The 18,780-nt window shown below is 45.1% G+C and overlaps 1 protein-coding gene across 1 annotated transcript in view; it reads left to right on the top strand.

Moving 5' to 3' along the window:
• Positions 1-18,780, top strand: part of SUSD1 (sushi domain containing 1) — a 466,537-nt gene that overhangs the window by 217,788 nt on the left and 229,969 nt on the right. Inside the window, exon 14 of the mRNA XM_069767010.1 lies at positions 5,707-5,893. Coding sequence (XP_069623111.1) covers positions 5,707-5,893 — 187 coding nt within the window. The remainder of the gene's footprint in view (positions 1-5,706; positions 5,894-18,780) is intronic.

Genomic DNA, 18,780 nt, shown 5'->3' with positions numbered 1-18,780 from the left:
TCCATGGCTCCTTATTCCCATCCTTGTCTCCATGGCTCCTTATTCCCACCCTTGTCTGCATGGCTCCTTATTCCCATCCTTGTCTGCATGGCTCCTTATTCCCATTCTTGTATGCATGGCTCCTTATTCCCATCCTTGTATGCATGACTCCTTATTCCCACCCTTGTCTGCATGGCTCCTTATTCCCATCCTTGTCTGCATGGCTCCTTATTCCCATCCTTGTATGCATGTCTCCTTATTCCCATCTTTGTATGCATGGCGCCTTATTCCCATCCTTGTATGCATAGCTCCTTATTCCCATCCTTGTCTGCATGGCTCCTTATTCCCATCCTTGTATGCATGACTCCTTATTCCCATCCTTGTCTGCATGGCTCCTTATTCCCATCCTTCTCTGCATGGCTCCTCATTCCCATCCTTGTATGCATGGCTCCTCATTCCCATCCTTGTCTGCATGGCTCCTCATTCCCATCCTTGTCTGCATGGCTCCTCATTCCCATCCTTGTCTGCATGGCTCCTCATTCCCATCCTTGTCTGCATGGCTCCTTATTCCCATCCTTGTCTGCATGGCTCCTTATTCCCATCCTTGTCTGCATGGCTCCTTATTCCCATCCTTGTCTGCATGGCTCCTTATTCCCATCCTTGTCTGCATGGCTCCTTATTCCCATCCTTGTCTGCATGGCTCCTTATTCCCATCCTTGTCTGCATGGCTCCTTATTCCCATCCTTGTATGCATGGCGCCTTATTCCCATCCTTGTATGCATGGCGCCTTATTCCCATCCTTGTATGCATGGCTCCTTATTCCCATCCTTGTCTGCATGGCTCCTTATTCCCATCCTTGTCTGCATGGCTCCTTATTCCCACCCTTGTCTGCATGGCTCCTTATTCCCATCCTTGTCTGCATGGCTCCTTATTCCCACCCTTGTCTGCATGGCTCCTTATTCCCATACTTGTCTGCATGGCTCCTTATTCCCACCCTTGTCTGCATGGCTCCTTATTCCCATCCTTGTATGCACGGCTCCTTATTCCCATCCTTGTCTGCATGTCTCCTTATTCCTATCCTTGTATGCATGGCTCCTTATTCCCATCCTTGTCTGCATGGCTCCTTATTCCCATCCTTGTCTGCATGGCTCCTTATTCCCATCCTTGTCTGCATGGCTCCTTATTCCCATCCTTGACTGCATGGCTCCTTATTCCCATCCTTGTCTCCATGGCTCCTTATTCCCATCCTTGTCTCCATGGCTCCTTATTCCCATCCTTGTCTGCATGGCTCCTTATTCCCATCCTTGTCTCCATGGCTCCTTATTCCCATCCTTGTATGCATGGCTCCTTATTCCCATCCTTGTATGCATGGCTCCTTATTCCCATCCTTGTATGCATGGCGCCTTATTCCCATCCTTGTATGCATGACTCCTTATTCCCACCCTTGTCTGCATGGCTCCTTATTCCCATCCTTGTCTGCATGGCTCCTCATTCCCATCCTTGTATGCATGGCTCCTTATTCCCATCCTTGTCTGCATGGCTCCTTATTCCTATCCTTGTCTGCATGGCTCCTTATTCCCATCCTTGTCTGCATGGCTCCTTATTCCCATCCTTGTCTGCATGGCTCCTTATTCCCATCCTTGTATGCATGGCGCCTTATTCCCATCCTTGTATGCATGACTCCTTATTCCCACCCTTGTCTGCATGGCTCCTAATTCCCATCCTTGTCTGCATGGCTCCTCATTCCCATCCTTGTATGCATGGCTCCTTATTCCCATCCTTGTCTGCATGGCTCCTTATACCTATCCTTGTCTGCATGGCTCCTTATTCCCATCCTTGTCTGCATGGCTCCTTATTCCCATCCTTGTCTGCATGGCTCCTTATTCCCATCCTTGTCTGCATGGCTCCTTATTCCCATCCTTGTATGCATGGCTCCTTATTCCCATCCTTGTCTGCATGGCTCCTTATTCCCATCCTTGTATGCATGGTGCCTTATTCCCATCCTTGTATGCATGGCGCCTTATTCCCATCCTTGTATGCATGGCTCCTTATTCCCATCTTTGTCTTCATGGCTCCTTATTCCTATCCTTGTATGCATGACTCCTTATTCCCACCCTTGTCTGCATGGCTCCTTATTCCCATCCTTGTCTGCATGGCTCCTCATTCCCATCCTTGTATGCATGGCTCCTTATTCCCATCCTTGTCTGCATGGCTCCTTATTCCCATCATTGTCTGCATGGCTCCTTATTCCCACCCTTGTCTGCATGGCTCCTTATTCCCATCCTTGTCTGCATGGCTCCTTATTCCCATCCTTGTCTGCATGGCTCCTTATTCCCATCCTTGTCTGCATGGCTCCTTATTCCCATCCTTGTCTGCATGGCTCCTTATTCCCATCCTTGACTGCATGGCTCCTTATTCCCATCCTTGTCTGCATGGCTCCTTATTCCCATCCTTGTCTCCATGGCTCCTTATTCCCATCCTTGTCTCCATGGCTCCTTATTCCCATCCTTGTCTGCATGGCTCCTTATTCCCATCCTTGTCTGCATGGCTCCTTATTCCCATCCTTGTATGCATGGCTCCTTATTCCCATCCTTGTATGCATGACTCCTTATTCCCACCCTTGTCTGCATGACTCCTTATTCCCACCCTTGTCTGCATGGCTCCTTATTCCCATCCTTGTCTGCATGGCTTCTCATTCCCATCCTTGTATGCATGGCTCCTTATTCCCATCCTTGTCTGCATGGCTCCTTATTCCCATCCTTGTCTGCATGGCGCCTTATTCCCATCCTTGTCTGCATGGCTCCTTATTCCCATCCTTGTCTGCATGGCTCCTTATTCCCATCCTTGTCTGCATGGCTCCTTATTCCCATCCTTGTCTGCATGGCTCCTTATTCCCATCCTTGTCTGCATGGCTCCTTATTCCCATCCTTGACTGCATGGCTCCTTATTCCCATCCTTGTCTGCATGGTTCCTCCTTATTCCCATCCTTGTCTGCATGGCTCCTTATTCCCATCCTTGTCTGCATGGCTCCTTATTCCCATCCTTATCTGCATGGCTCCTAATTCCCATCCTTGCCTGCATGGCTCCTTATTCCTATCCTTGTATGCATGACTCCTTATTCCCACCCTTGTCTGCATGGCTCCTTATCCCCTTCCTTGTATGCATGGCTCCTTATTCCCACCCTTGTCTGCATGGTTCCTCATCTCCATCCTTGTATGTATGGCTCCCATGAGAAAAGCAAAAAAAAATATCCCACTTACCTTCCCTACTCACCCTCGCAGCATCTTGTTCCGATGCCAGCAGCGCCTGCGACTGAGTGATCATGTGTCCCCGCTGATTAAGATAATGAATATTCACCTCTCTCCATGCCTATGGTAGTGAAGAGAGATGAATATTCATTACCTTAATGAGCGGGCACCTATGACAGCCCGGCAGCTACTTTGAAGTCGGCGACTGCTGCTGACACTGTGCTTGTGCTATAATAGAAATGAATGTTCACTGCAAGTGCAGTGAATATTAATGATGAGCGAGTGTACTCGTTGCTCGAGTTTTCCCGAGCAAGCTCGGGTGACCTCCGAGTATTTGTTAGTGTTCGGAGATTAAGTTTTCATCACAGCAGCTGAATGATTTACAGCTATTAGCCAGACATGTGGGGGTTGCCTGGTTACTAGGGAATCCTCACATGTAATCAAGCTGGCTAATAGCTGTAAATCATTCAGCTGCTGCGATGAAAACTTAATCTCCGAACACTAACAGATACTCGGAGGTCATCTGAGCGTGCTCGGGAAAACCCGAGCAACGAGTACACTCGCTCATCACTAGTGAAAAATCATTAATTTTAGCAATGGACACAGGCTTTAGCCGCAGCAGCCGGATTCTGCCTGCTGTCACCCGCTGCTTCGCGGCTGCCCCTCCCCTGCCGTAAACTGGGACAATGACTCCTGTATAAGTCGAGTGGGGCATTTTCAGCACAAAAAAAGTGCTGAAAAGCTCGGTTTATACATGAGTATATACGGTATCTAAAAAATAAAAAATCTGAACCTTAATTGGAATCAGTGACCAGGTTTTTGCCACCCACCTAATCTGAGAGCTGCATAATGTAGAGCAGAGACCTTGATGCCAGTGATGTGTCACTTATTAGGCCGCTTAGTGTAGTTTTGATAAAATCACCATTTTATCAGCAGGAGATCATCACTAGAGAACTAGTAAACCTACTACCAGGTAGTCCTCAATATTCATGATCTCTGTATAACCCCACTTCCGCCGATTGGCAGTGCGGTGGGCAGGGTTATGCACAGCTCAGTATTTAATTAACTACATGATCTGCAGCAGAGAAAATAGGAATTTAGTAAAATGACAGGTTGCTTGCAGATGGGGTATCAAAAACAATGCAACAGATTCGCTTTAATATTTTTATCAGGGGCGCACTGGAAAAGGTGAAGTAATCACTTTGCCTAATAGATATGTTTGCCTTTGTTTAAGTCAAGGGCAAAAGATATTCCTTGTGACAGAATGTTAGGGCTGGCGGAACGTACCAAATAATATTAAGGAAGATATAAGGTGTAGTGATGAGCGAGTATACTCGTTATTTGAGATTTCCCGAGCACGCTCGGGTGTCCTACGAGTATTTTTTAGTGCTCGGAGATTTAGTTTTCTTCACCGTAGCTGAATGATTTACATCTGTTAGCCAGCATAAGTACATGTGGGGGTTGCCTGGTTTTCACAGACCATGTGTTCATGTGCAAAACACGGAGACATGTCAGTGTTCGTGGGAGCGCACGGATCAAATGGACCCATTAAAGTCAATGGGTTTGTGTAAACACGTACCGCACACGGATGCCATCCGTGTGCTTTTTTTAAAGTCATAGGGATAAAATTGAAACAAATTGTTTCAATACACGTACACGTGCACACAAACAGCAAACGGACAGCACACGGATGATAAACACTGGCACATGGATGACACACAGATGGCCTACGTGCACCCACGGACACCGGATAGCTCCAGGACCGTTTCTTCCGGTACCAGAAATATCTGGACGTGTGAGACTGACCTAACACAGTGTTACGGGGTCCTTCTCTGGTACCACACAATCAACAGAGCCAGCGAAGAGTGAACAATCCCAAGACTTTTAAGCAAAAATACAAAAGGTCCATAGACGATCTACCATACAAAGGATAAAATAGTCCAGAACACAAATGCAGTTCAGTAACAGGATAAAGGTCCAACAATCCAGCAGACAGAGGATAGCATAGTCCATATACTCTTCTTTCTCTCTGAGATGCTGTGATCACATCATAGTTCCACACAGGACTGATCTGTCTCACCTCCCTGATATTTTAAGTCTCCCTCCTTATTCTCACAGGTCAGGAAGGGAAGGTCTCAGGGGCTCATTGTTTCAACAAGCTAGGTCAACATGGCATTAGCATATTAGCAAATAATACAGTACTATGGGGGCGGATATCAAATGGCTGCAACAGCCATTCATCAATTAGCAAATAACTCCTTCTACAAGAGAACACCATGAAAATAAGTAAAAATGATACCCATATAGCATATCACACCATCACAACCAGTATTATGGAATTATAACCAAAATCATGTCTATAGGTAAGACAATTACGACGCTGTGAATCATAAAGGAACCAACTTAAAATGAGTATGTTGTAGAATGCATAGAACATTGATTTCTAGGCTGTGACATGCCACACATCATTCTCCTGCAGGTGTCTATCCAAGGAAGGACTTGGTCTACAGGTGGTGTACTCCAGAGCATAATGTTTAACTTCAGCACAGATGACCTTACTCCAGTATTGTGTCTGGATTTGCCTGTTGCAGGAGAATACTTTGTGAATATAACAGAGCCATCAAAGCGGCTGTCTGCGTATGCTCAGATTAACATAACAAGTGATGGTGAGTACGGAGGCCTCAAAGCATCTTTTAAAGTCTAAAATTTATATTTTGGTTTTATTCAAATAGCAGTGAATCAAAGAAAAGTGAATCCAAAACAGAGAAAGTTTCTTGTCTTATACACATTCCTTTATGGCCCATTACTGACTTTAACTTAGAAAAAACTGCACCAAAATGCTGCATGAGTACAGATCAAGGGTTCTATTATTCTCCTAATTATAAAGTTTTTGTGAAAAACAAACAAGAAAGACGCTCATTGGACACTATCAGATTAAGATTAAATTACTAGAGATATCAAGCACTTTCACCTAATTTATCAGTATTTGGTCAGTATTTTACATCAGTATTTGTAAGCCAAAACCAGGAGAGGAACAATTAGAGGAAAAGTATAATAGAAACATATGCACCACTTCTGCATTTATCACCCACTCCTGGTTTTGGCTGAGAAATACTGATGTAAAATACTGACCAAATACCCCTAGTGTGACTGCAGCCTTACTGCTGAGAGATTACATTGCAATAAATATCAAATTATGCCAAGAGCCAAAAGGTTCTCACAGATTGTGAAGATGGAGAATCTAATTGGAAAGTAAAAAAAAACTCTCAACAATTTAAAGGGAACTGCACTAATGTGCAATACAAAGTATGTTGAGAAAAAAAGGGGGAAGACAAGTGCACATAGGGTGATATTGAAAGGTGGATAAGAAAGGATTGTGGGTTGTAATTGTCAGAACTCCAGTAATTGCCCTTGAATGTTACAGCTGCTGCAGTCCCATCGGCAAATGAAGGTGAACACTGTTTTGCACATTGATAGAAAAAGGACATTCACGTTTCAGAACAGACCGTGCTGCTGTATAAAGGAAGCAGTTCCAGAGTGGAATAGCAATTTTGTTATTTTTATTTTTACACGCTTCGTGTTGCACCGAGCTCCTTAAAAAAACAAATTATATAACACAAGCATGCTACAGTATGTAGTTTGTTTTTGTAAAAGAGCTTGGTGCAAGCACAAAAAGAGTAAAAAATAAAAACTGATGAATGAAATTGCTATTCTGCTCTGGAATGTTATGAAAGGCAATTCAGAATCACAATGGACATGGAGGTCAGAGCACATACAGTGAACTGACAATAACCCAAAATAATAGAACGAGCTCTGAGACGTGGGAACTCTGCAGACCGCAATCCCTAAGCCTATCAAACCACACTAAAGGTAGCCGTGGAGCGCTCCTGACCAGAACCTAGGCGCCTCGTCACAGCCTGAGAAACTAGCTAATCCTGAAGATAGAAAAATAAGCCTACCTTGCCTCAGAGAAATTCCCCAAAGGAAAAGGCAGCCCCCCACATATAATGACTGTGAGTAAGAAGAAAACACAAACATAGAGATGAAACAGATTTAGCAAAGTGAGGCCCGACTAGCTGAACAGAACGAGGATAGGGAAGATAACTTTGCGGTCAGCACAAAAACCTATAACAAACCACGCAGAGGGGACAAAAAGACCCTACGCACCGACTAACGGTACGGAGGTGGTCCCTCTGCGTCTCAGAGCTTCCAGCAGGCGAGAAAAACCAATAAAGCAAGCTGGACAGAAAAATAGCAACAAAATAACATAAGCAAAACTTAGCTTTGCAGAGCAGCAGGCCACAGGAATGATCCAGGGAAAAAACAAGTCCCACACTGAAACATTGACAGGAAGCATAGATCAAAGCATCAGGTGGAGTTAAGTAGAGAAGAAGCTAACGAGCTCACCAGATCACCTGAGGGAGGAAACTCAGAAGCTGCAGTACCACTTTCCTCCACAAACGGAAGATCCCAGAGAGAATCAGCCGAAGTACCACTTGTGACCACAGGAGTGAACTCTGCCACAGAATTCACAACACTGGAACTGCTTCCTTCATGCACCAGCGAGGTCTACTATTAAACGTCAGATCTCCTTTTTCTATCATACAAAGTATGTATTTGCTCACCAGAGTTGGTTGTGTTTGACAGGTGCAACGTAAGGGTTCATTTACATGGACCGGCCAGAGGCACGATACACCCATCGATTGATAAATTGTTCATTGTGCACAGACTGCCATGTCTCTCAGCAATGCGAGTTCTGTTTACCCAGATGTAACATCTGTCTGAGGCCACTGGCTCAAAAGACTGCCTTGGACAGATTTGGCAGAACGCACTCCAACTGGCAAATTCCAAAGAAATTTCAATACCCTTTCACCCCTGTACAGGGATCTGGTTTTACAATATAACCCAGTGGAATTCTGCAACGGAAGAGCTGCCATCCAGAGGCAAAAATGGTCACCAAGCAGGGTGAAAGCAAAGAGGTCACATCAAGGACAAAATCAAGGTCTATAAGAATAGTCAGAAACATAAGCCGGGGTCAAAACAGGAATACACTAGAACCAAACAAGAGCAGAAGACACACATCTAGCGAGGGTAACACTAAGCTATATCTGGCAGCTTCTAACAGAAAGTTGGAAGCTTTAGTATAGTGTGATGTTCTCCAATTGGCAGGAGCAGGGAGCTGATAACTTCAAAATAAAGGAAATCCAACTCCAAGAACAGTGCATGTTTTATTCACATAAAATGCTGAGGACAAGGACATACAGAGTCAGCAGTACAGCTTACGAGACACATGACATTGACGTATTTCAGGTGCCTATGCACCCTTAATTATCCAAATGCATGAAAAGGGTTATAAACTGGTGTTCATGCAGTGTGTAAGCACACGTTCACACTAGCCACTGAACAGCAAAAAACAAAGACAGAAACATAATGATTGAATACTCTGCAGTAAATAAATATAGTGCATGAAAATAATAAAGGGTATTAGTTAACATGTTTTTTGACAAAAAAAAATGCAAATCCCACCACTTCATGGTGACACCAACAAGGAAAGTCATAACTCTAATATTAGAGACCTTACCATTTGTCAAGTGACATGCATGTGGTTAAGGGCTGAGAAGGACTGGGCCAAGCAAAGGGACACACAGCCATGCACCCCAGTTTATATCCCAGTTCATACCTTTGGGTGACGAAAGCCATGACTGGGTAACAAACATAGAGCATTACACTACATTTAGAAGGGACAGAAAAGATAAATAAGGTGGAGTGGTGTGCAGCTTCGTAAAGTTCAAATAAACACCTTTGCTCAATGAAGACATTGAGGGGAGTTGAAACAATGTAGAGTCACTATGGTTAATGGGGATGGCAATAATGGAAAGCTGCTAATTGGAGTTTGCTACAAGCCTCCTAATTTAGTGGAACAGGTCGAGGATGAAATGCTACCACAAATTAAAAAGGCAGAAAACAGTAAAACATAGAATCTTCTGGTTGTGCTAAAAGCTACAATATCTCATCCATATTTCAGCACAATTACCTATCTTAGCTGGTAGATGAACCAACCAGGGGAGGTAATCTGCTGGATCTGGTTCTGTCAAATAGACCAGGTACAATTTCAGATCTACAGGTCAGGGAGCATTTGGGATGCAGTGGCCGTCATAACATGGAAATAAGTATCAATGTAATTTTCAATTATACATTCAAAAGGAAAAATGCCCAAACCTGGAACTTTAGGAAAGCTGATTTCAACAAATTAAGGGAAGAGCTTAATCATGTTGACTGGGACCACATCATGGTAACTGGGGATACTGAACATAAATGGGGCATTTTTTGGAAATTTTCGTGATTAACTAACATGTTGGGTTTCTATGAGGAGGTAAGTGCAAATCTGGATGTTGGTAATGGTGCTGATGTGATTTATTTGGACTTTGCAAAGACATGTGATACTGTTCATAACAGCCTTATAGTGAAGCTACAGAAGCAAGGACTGGAGGAAACTATGTGCAGATGGGTAAGGAATTGGCTAAATGACAGGAAACAAACATACTCTAAATGGGATATAGTCAGCAGTGGGCTACCTCACGGATCTGTGCTAGGACCGATTCTTTTTAACCTCTTTATTAATGACCTTGTGGATGGTATAGAGAGTAAAGTGTCAGTCTTTGCTGATGACCCCAAACTATGTAGGATATTATATTCGGACCTTGACATTAAAATTTTGCAAAACGATCTGAATAAGAGGACTGAATGGGCAAACACTGTAGACAAATGTAAAGTTATGCACCTAGGATGGAGTAATTCTATTGCTGCATATACATTAAATGGGAGTATACTCGGGACTACAGATCAAGAGAAGGACTTAGGTATTCTAGTTACAAGTAAGCTGAGCAGCAGTACTCAATGTCAAGCAGCAGCTGCAACAGCAAACAAGATTTTGGATGTATAAAAACAGAGATAAAATCCCACGATCATAACGTATTATTACCCCTTTAAAAATCACTGGTGAAGCCACATCTAGAATATGGGATCCAGTTTTGGGCTTCACATTTTTAAAGGGATATTCAGAAGTTAGAATTAGTTCACAGATGGGCAGCTAGATTATTACAAGGGATTGTAGGCCTCTCATATGATGAAAGAATGGAAAAGTTGGGCTTGTTTAGCTAATAAAAAAGACGCCTCAGAGAGGATCTCATTTACATGTATAAATATATGTGTGGCCAGTACAAAACACTGGCACATGACTTATTCCTTCCAAAGACCATACTGATGACTAGGGGGCATTCATTAACGGTGGAAGACAGGTGATTACGACAGTTAAACAGGAGAGGGTTCTTTTCAGTTAGAGCAGTCAGCAGTCAGTAATGGCCGATACTATAACAGCTTTTAAAAAAGGGCTGGATGATTTCCTTGATACACGTAACATTGTGGATTATAGATAATTTAGTGACAAATGTACACTTGGTTGAGAAAGGTTGAACTTGATGGATCTAGGTCTTCTTTCAACCTATTTAACTACATATCTATGTAAGCCGCTTGCCTGACTCTCTTGATTCATGAAGAGGCCTATGTGCTAATTTGGCCTCCAAACTCCCCAGATCCTAATCTTATATGAGATGTCTGTAAAAAACAAGTGGCATATCTGTTACAGAAATTTCTATTGCTGTCCTAATTATCTGGATGCGGGGCAGGGACTTATGTATGGCACTCGAGCACCCACGATATTTGATGCATACCCAAACACCTGTTGCAAACTGGAGTATTATTTATTATTTGGGCCTACTAAGTGTGTCTGCCACTCATTACAGTTTTCCTCCACTGAACAAAGCAATGTCGCCTGTTTAGTCCTGTTACCAATTTTGAACTGCATTTAGCCTACTTTATTATTTGGGCCTATATCTGTGTTTCCTCCTCATCCTGCCCATTGCCCAGCCACTGCTAGATGACTCTGCTGGTAGATTGACCCAGACCACTACATTCCCCTTGCACTCTACACAGCCAGAATCTGACCCTGCTGAAAGTCAGGTTCCCCTTCCCGCATACTATACCACCTTACATGGGGACAAAGAGGAAGGTGCATATGAAAGTGCAGGTTCCTTCATCAGGTGGGGGGGCATACTCGTTGGCGACGTCACTGGCACAGGCCCCTCATAGTACGCAAAAGTGTCTCTGCCAGTGGGAGGCGCCACCCGCCGTCAAACACATCGCCGTACTATGAGGGGCCCTGTGCCAGTGCCAACGAGTGGGCCCCCCCTGCTTGCTCAGGATCACAGCACTTGCAAAGTTGAAATACTTACCTCTCCCTGCTCCACCGCCGTGACGTATTCCGCGTTTCCTTGAGCCAGCCCTACCCCCCCACAACTTTAGCCAAATGACCTCCAGTTTTCAATGCCTAACTATTATTATTAAGTAAATTAAGATTGACAAGCTTAAGTAATAAGAATTGATGTTTTTGGCATTAAAATGGGCACTGTAAGTGTTTTCCTGTCCTCCACTCACTGCCGACTTTGATTCCCCATTGACTTGCATTGGGTTTCGTGTTTCAGTCGGCCCCCGACTTTTCGCAATAATCGGCCGATTTCACCCGACCCAACTTTTGACAAAGTCAGGTTTCGCGAAACCCGACTCGATCCGAAAAAAGTAAAAGTCGCTCAACTCTACCTAGGAGCAGTGTCTGCACGTCAGCAGAGTAGCCCGCCTGTGAAACTAACTACACCGCCTGTGTATCTCAATTTTTACTGCATCTAATCCAGTTAACAGTTTTGGGCCTAGTACCACAGTTTGGCCACTCAGTTCTGCTCGGTTTTCATCCATCGGTTGTTGTGCCAACAACTACAGATACAGAGTTGCCAATTAGTTAAGCACTAAAATGAGTGGCAAAAGGCCTGCTGCTGGTGGAAAGGGGAATAGGCGTGTTGGAAAGGGAAAATAAGTTTGTGTCTGTGGGGTAGGTGGTAAAGCATCAGTAACATCTGCAGAAGAAAGACCATCTTCCAGCCAAAGTAAGATGTCTACTTCTTCTTGTGGACAATCTGCTATGATCCCTTTCTTACGACCATCGCTACAAGCATCGCCAAAAATTCCAGATGAGGCAAAAAACAGCAGGTGCTTGAACGGATATCAAGTGCTCGTTCAAATGGGCTCTCCTCCATGTCAACTTCAACATCACAACTACTCCAGTCCTCAGAGTTGTCACCCCAATCGCACTTGCTTCCTCACAGCTCCCAAGTCTCCAGCCACCCATCTGAGCATGGGGTAACACAACTGGTTGAGTCTGTAGAGCTGTTAACGCATACTATAGCCTGGGAATCAGAGGTCTGCTCCAGAGCTTCTGTGAATCCAGATGAAGAAATGATCTGCACTGATGCCCAGAATCTTTGTGAGTTGGATCAAGCCCCAGATGAAGAAGCTTAATGTAGACCCTCTTTACCAAACTGTAACTCCTGTTGTCAGAGACAATGAGGAAGATGATGATGAGACTGAGATACCTGGTTGGAATGAAAACTTGACTTTTCGGTCAGGGCAGGAAGAGGTTGGCTTTGAGGTCGACGGGTGTGAGAACACACAGGATGATGAGGACGAGGTTGTAGACCCCTCTTACTGTCAACCCCCAGTCCGCCAGTCCATGAGGTCAGCAGAGGAGGTGGAGGAGGAGGAACAGGAGAAGTCGTATGCGGAAGGGATAATATCTCTAAGGTCAAGAAGGTTGGCAGCACCAAGGTGGCTGGCATTGGAGGCTGGGGGAGAGGGATTACCGAGGGTGCATGGTAGCAGCCAAACTGTTGAGGATGGTGCAGGAGGTGAGGAAGCAGTGGAGGACGAACTGGCACTGGGCATGGAAGACTCATTAGATTAGGGAGACCTTGATCAAATTTCTGTTGTGCGAGGTTGGGAGAGAAGGGCAGACGAAGGAAGCATGATTCTCACCTCGCCACCACCAAGACAACAAGGACTTAGTCCTCCTGGATGCGCAAGACACATGAGTGCATTCTTGCTGCACTACCTGCAACATGACCCTCGGATTGTCAGAATCCGAAGTATTCTGCTGGGTTGCCACACTCTTAGATCCCCGGTACAAAAGTAAATTTGGCAAAATAATTCCTTCCATAGAAAGGGATTCACGCATGCAGGAGTATCAGCAGAGACTGTTACAGAATCTAACATCTGCTTTTCCACAAAACACCAGTGGTGCACGTAGTGAATCTCTGAGTTCTAACTTGCCAACCGTGGGACTATCGAGTCATCACTCAAACCGTAAAAGTAACATCGTATCTGGTGGTAACAGCAATTTTTTCCAATCGTTTCACAATTTTTTTAGACCATCCTTTGCAAGGCCACAGGAGACAAGAAGTCTGACGCACAGCCAACGCCTAGAGAAGATGGTACAAGAGTATCTCCAAGTTAACATCGATGCCATGACTGTGGAACTGGACCCTTGCTCATTTTGGGCTTCCAATCTTGAAAAATAGCCTGAGCTCACCACTCATGCCTTGGAGATCTTGTCGTGCCCCGCAGCCAGCGTTCTCTTTGAACATGTGTTCAGCGCTGCTGGTTGTGTGCTGACAGTTAAACGCACGCGGCTGTCCAGTGACAATGTAGACAGATTAACGTTCATCAAGATGAACAAATCCTGGATCCGCAAGGACTTTTCTACCCCTGTGTCATCTTGGGGAGACAAAAAGCTTGATGATTTTTGAAAATCACCTCACCAACCGTTTTAAAAAACTCTGGCAAAATTGATGCCACTTAAGTGGTGTCTATGGCCGAATTTTTGTAAAAAATGGAGACTCTTTTATTTAGTCCCCTTGCTGAGTTTTACATGACGTTGCCATCGTCAATTCCAGGTGGGTGGGGTCGTCTGCAGAGTTGTTTACTCATACTATGGCCTGGGATTCAGAGGTCTGCTCTAAAGCTTCAGTGTCTGCTAGTCAGCAGAGTAGCCCAGCCACCCACCGCCTGTTTACCTAAGTACTATTTTGTAACGGCATCTGGCCCAGGAAATCCTTTTGGGCCTAGTAGAATTTGGTTCTACTCAGCAGCGTACTTCACCCATGAAGCAAGCTACACCGCCTGTTTACCTAACTAATATTTTTTAACGGCATCTAGCCCAGGAAATCCTTTTGGTCTTAGTAGAATTTAGTTCTACTCAGCAGCGTACCCCACCCATGAAGCAAGCTACACCGCCTGTTTACCTAACTACTATTTTGTAACGGCATCTAGCCCAGGAAATCCTTTTGGGCCTAGTAGCAATTTCTGCTACTCAGCAGCATACCCCACCCATGAAGCAAGCTACACCTCCTTCTTTCTTTCTCAATCTAACCCCTCGGCTCTGGGGTGTCCACTCTCCCTCCAGCTCTCTCCTTCTCACAGGTGGACTACCGCGTGTTTTCACACTGTGGTGAATCTTATAGCTGAGTGCGCTCCTTTTTTCTTAATATATCCATGAAGCAAGCTACACCGCCTGTTTACCTAACTATTTTGTAATGGCATCTAGCCCAGGAAATCCTTTTGGGCCTAGTAGAATTTAGTGCTACTCAGCAGCGTACCCCACCCATGAAGCAAGCTACACCACCTTTTTACCTAATTACTATTTTGTAACGGCATCTAGCCCAGGAAATCCTTTTGGGCCTAGTAGAATTTAGTGCTACTCAGCAGCGTACCCCACCCATGAAGCAAACTACACCGCCTGTTTACCTAACTACTATTTTGTAACGGCATCTAGCCCAGGAAATCCTTTTGGGCCTAGTAGAAATTTCTGCTACTCAGCAGCATACCCCACCCATGAAGCAAGCTACACCGCCTTCTTTCTTTCTCAATCTAACCCCTCAGCTCTGGGGTGTCCACTCTCCCTCCAGCTCTCTCCTTCTCACAGGTGGACTACCGCGTGTTTTCACACTGTGGTGAATCTTTTGGGCCCAGGCATAAGAAGTCATCGAGGTAATGGATAATATGTGCCGCCTTACAAACGTCCATGATGATACATTCAAGGAAACAGCTAAACGCCTCAAATAGTGAGCAGGATATGGAGCACCCTATGGGCAAACAGCGATCTATGTAGTATGCTCCTTCACAGAAGCAGCCCAATGGGAGGACACTATTCGGAGGCACAGGTAGTAACCAGAACACCACCTCAATGTCTGTTTTGGCCATTAGGGTGCCCCTTACCAACTTCTTGACCTGCCTGATTGCCTCGTCAAAGGAGGTACAGTACATAGTACTGTACTTGGTTCCGCGTCGATGTTGTCGTTTACTGACCGGCCCCTTGGATATGACAAATGGTGGATTAGTCTGAATGTATTGGGTTCATTTTTTGGCACAACTCCCAACGGGGGTACCACTACGTCTTCTAAGGAAAGTGTTCTGAATGGACCCGCAGCCATTCTACCTAAAGATATTTATTTTTTTATTTTTTTGTCAAGACGTCTGGGTGTTGGTAGAGTGATTTTAGATTTTTACTCCAGCCTTTCTTGATTTTAGAAGGGCATGACATGCCTATATCTGTGTCTCCTCCTCCTTTTACTCCTCCACTCTTTTCGCTTGACTATATGTAGTTGTGACTAGGGTTGAGCGACCTTGACTTTTTTAGAGTCGAGTCGGGTTTCGCAAAACCCAACTATCTCAAAAGTCGGGTCGAGTGAAATCGGCCGATTATGTCGTAAAGTCGGGATCGACCGAAACACGAAACCCAATGCAAGCCAATGGGGCAGCATAGTCAGCAGTGAGTGGGGGCCAGGAAAACACATAGAGTGCCCATTTTAATGGCAAAAACATCCATTCTTCTTAATGAAGCTTGTCAATCTTAATTTCCCTTACAATAATAGTTAGGCATTGGAAATTGGGGGTCATTTGGCTAAAGTTGTTGGGGGTAGGGCTGGTTCAAGTATTTTGTGGGCCCAGGAAATCTGGACCACGTCACGGCAGTGGAGCAGGGTGAGGTAAGTATTTAAACTTTGCAAGTGCTGTGATCCTGATCAAGCAGGGGGGGGGGCACTCGTTGGCATTGGCACTGGCACAGGGCCCCTCAAAGTACAGCGGTGTGTTTGCACGGTGGGGGCGCCTCCCACCGGCAGCGACACTTTTGCATACTATGAGGGGCCCTGTGCCAGTGACGTCGCCAACGAGTATGCCCCCCCACCTGATGATGGAACTTGCACTTTCATCTTCACCTTCCTCTTTGTCCCCTTGTAAGGTGGTATAGTATGTGGGAAGGGGAACCTGAATTTCAGCAGGTTCAGATTCTGGCTGTGTAGCGTGCAAGGGGAATGTAGTGGTCTGGGGCAATGTACCAGCAGACTCATCTATCACTGGCTGGGCAATGGGCAGAATGAGGAGGAAACACAGATATAGGCCCAAAGAATAAAGTGGTCTAAATGCAGTTCAAAATTGGTAACAGGACTAACCAGGGGGCATTGCTTTGTTCAGTGGAGGACAACTGTAATGAGAGGCTGACACAGTGAGTAGGCCCAAATCAGTAAGTAGGCTAAATGCAGTTCAAAATTGGAAACAGAAGTAAACAGGCGGCACTGGTTTGTTCAGTGGAGAACAGCAAGGAGCGGCAGACACCGTTAGTAGGGCCAACAAAACAAGTAGGTCAAATGCATTGTTATATTACAAAATTTAACGAGAGCCTCAAAATTGAAGCTAAGGAAAGGCAACCTGGAGAACACCTTGGAGCGGCAGACATCGTTTCTAGAACCCAACCAAACAAGTAGGCCCACTGCAGTTTTTAAATTAAAAAACTCTTCAACGAGAGCCTGAAAATTGAAGCTCAGGAAATGCTACCAGGAGAACACCTTGGAGCGGCAGACACCGTTAGTAGGCCCTACCGAAGTAGTAGCCCCAATGCAGTTTTCAAATTCCTGTAGGCTGAAAACCAGACAATTGACGCTCAGCTTTTTTCAGAGGAGGACAGCTGTATTGAGTGGTGCAGACAGACACAGGTAGTAGGCCTTAAACAAAAAATTTGGCTCAATGCAGTTTAAAAAAGGTTACAGGGGTACACAGGCAGCATTGGTGTGGTCAGCGGAGGACAATTTGAATTAGGGACTGCAGACAGACTTAGTAGGCTGTCCCCTGTGGACCATGCATCCACCACATTAACCCAGTGCGCCGTAATGGACACGTAACCTTCCGTGGACATGCCTACTGGTCCATGCGTCCACGCGTTATGAATGTGTGGCTAAAGAATACAGTGACACAGAAATGGGCCAGTTTCCTAATGCTGCTTGCAGATCTTCAGATATCGACTTTTTTGTCTCATCTTTATGTACTATCCTGCTGAAGGCCCCCATACAGGCTTGCCATCTGTGAAGCATATGTCTTGATCGGAAAAGGTTTTGTTGTCAGGTGCACCTTTCTACTCTTAGATTGCCTGAGTGCATGGACAATGCAGACTTTTACATACTGGTGGAGGGCTGGGATGGCTGTTCTTGCAAAAGAAGTGTCGACTGGGTAGCTCGTACCGTGGTACAGTGTAGTTCATCTGGGCTTTATAAATATAAAATAAAGAAAAAAAGTAGGCTCTATGCACTTTCAACTAGGTTCCAGGGGTACACGGCCAGCATTGGTCTGGTCAGTGGAGGACAATTTCAATTATGGACCGTAGACAGACTTAGTACGCCTACAATTAAAAAAAGGATGCTCTATGCAATTTAAAATAGGTTCCAGGGGTACACGGCCAGCATTGGTCTGGTCAGTGGAGGACTATTGGAAGGAGGGACCGCAGACAGGCTTAGTAGGCCTAACATAAGAAAAGTAGGCTGTAGGCACTTTAAAATAGGTTCCAGGGGTACACGGGCAGCAGTGGTGTGGTCAGTGAAGGACAATTTCTATTATGGACCGCAGATAGAATTAGTATGCCTACAATTAAAAAAAGGATGCTCTATTCAATTTAAAATAGGTTCCAGGGGTACACGGCCAGCATTGGTCTGGTCAGTGGAGGACTATTTGAAGGTGGGACCGCAGACAGGCTTAGTAGGCCTAACATAAGAAAAGTAGGCTGTAGGCACTTTAAAATAGGTTCCAGGGGTACACGGGCAGCAGTGGTGTGGTCAGTGAAGGACAATTTCTATTATGGACCGCAGACAGACTTAGTAGGCCTAACATAACAAAAGTAGGCTCTATGCACTTGGAATTATCTTGCAGGGGTACACAGGCAGCATTGGTGTTGTCAGCGGAGGCCGATTGTAAGGAGTGTCTGACAATTAGTACTCCCAAAAAATAAATAGATGTTAATGTCTCGCAATACAACAAAACCAAAAAACAAAAGGGTGGCATACTTAGGTACAGGGGTGGGCTCCTCTGCTGAGTTTCAGACCTAGTTATTTGGCGCTAAGTATTTACTGGTGTACTGCCCCTGACTATTTTAAGTAGCATCATACATGTCAACACATTAGTATTGTCAGTGCCAGGCATTGAAGGATGTCAGCGCATAGACTAAACATTGGTGGAGCTGTGAGAGATAATTTTGCAAGTGGTAGAGCACTGTTTGAGCTGGGGGGGTAACTGTCTTGTGGCCGGCGGTACAGGCCCAGGGTCCCTCATGTTACAACGGTGTGTC

Source organism: Ranitomeya imitator, chromosome 1 (assembly GCF_032444005.1).
Source record: "Ranitomeya imitator isolate aRanImi1 chromosome 1, aRanImi1.pri, whole genome shotgun sequence".
NCBI lineage: Eukaryota > Metazoa > Chordata > Amphibia > Anura > Dendrobatidae > Ranitomeya > Ranitomeya imitator.
Note: the sequence above shows the minus strand (reverse complement) of the source record. Positions and strands in the feature narration are given on the sequence as shown.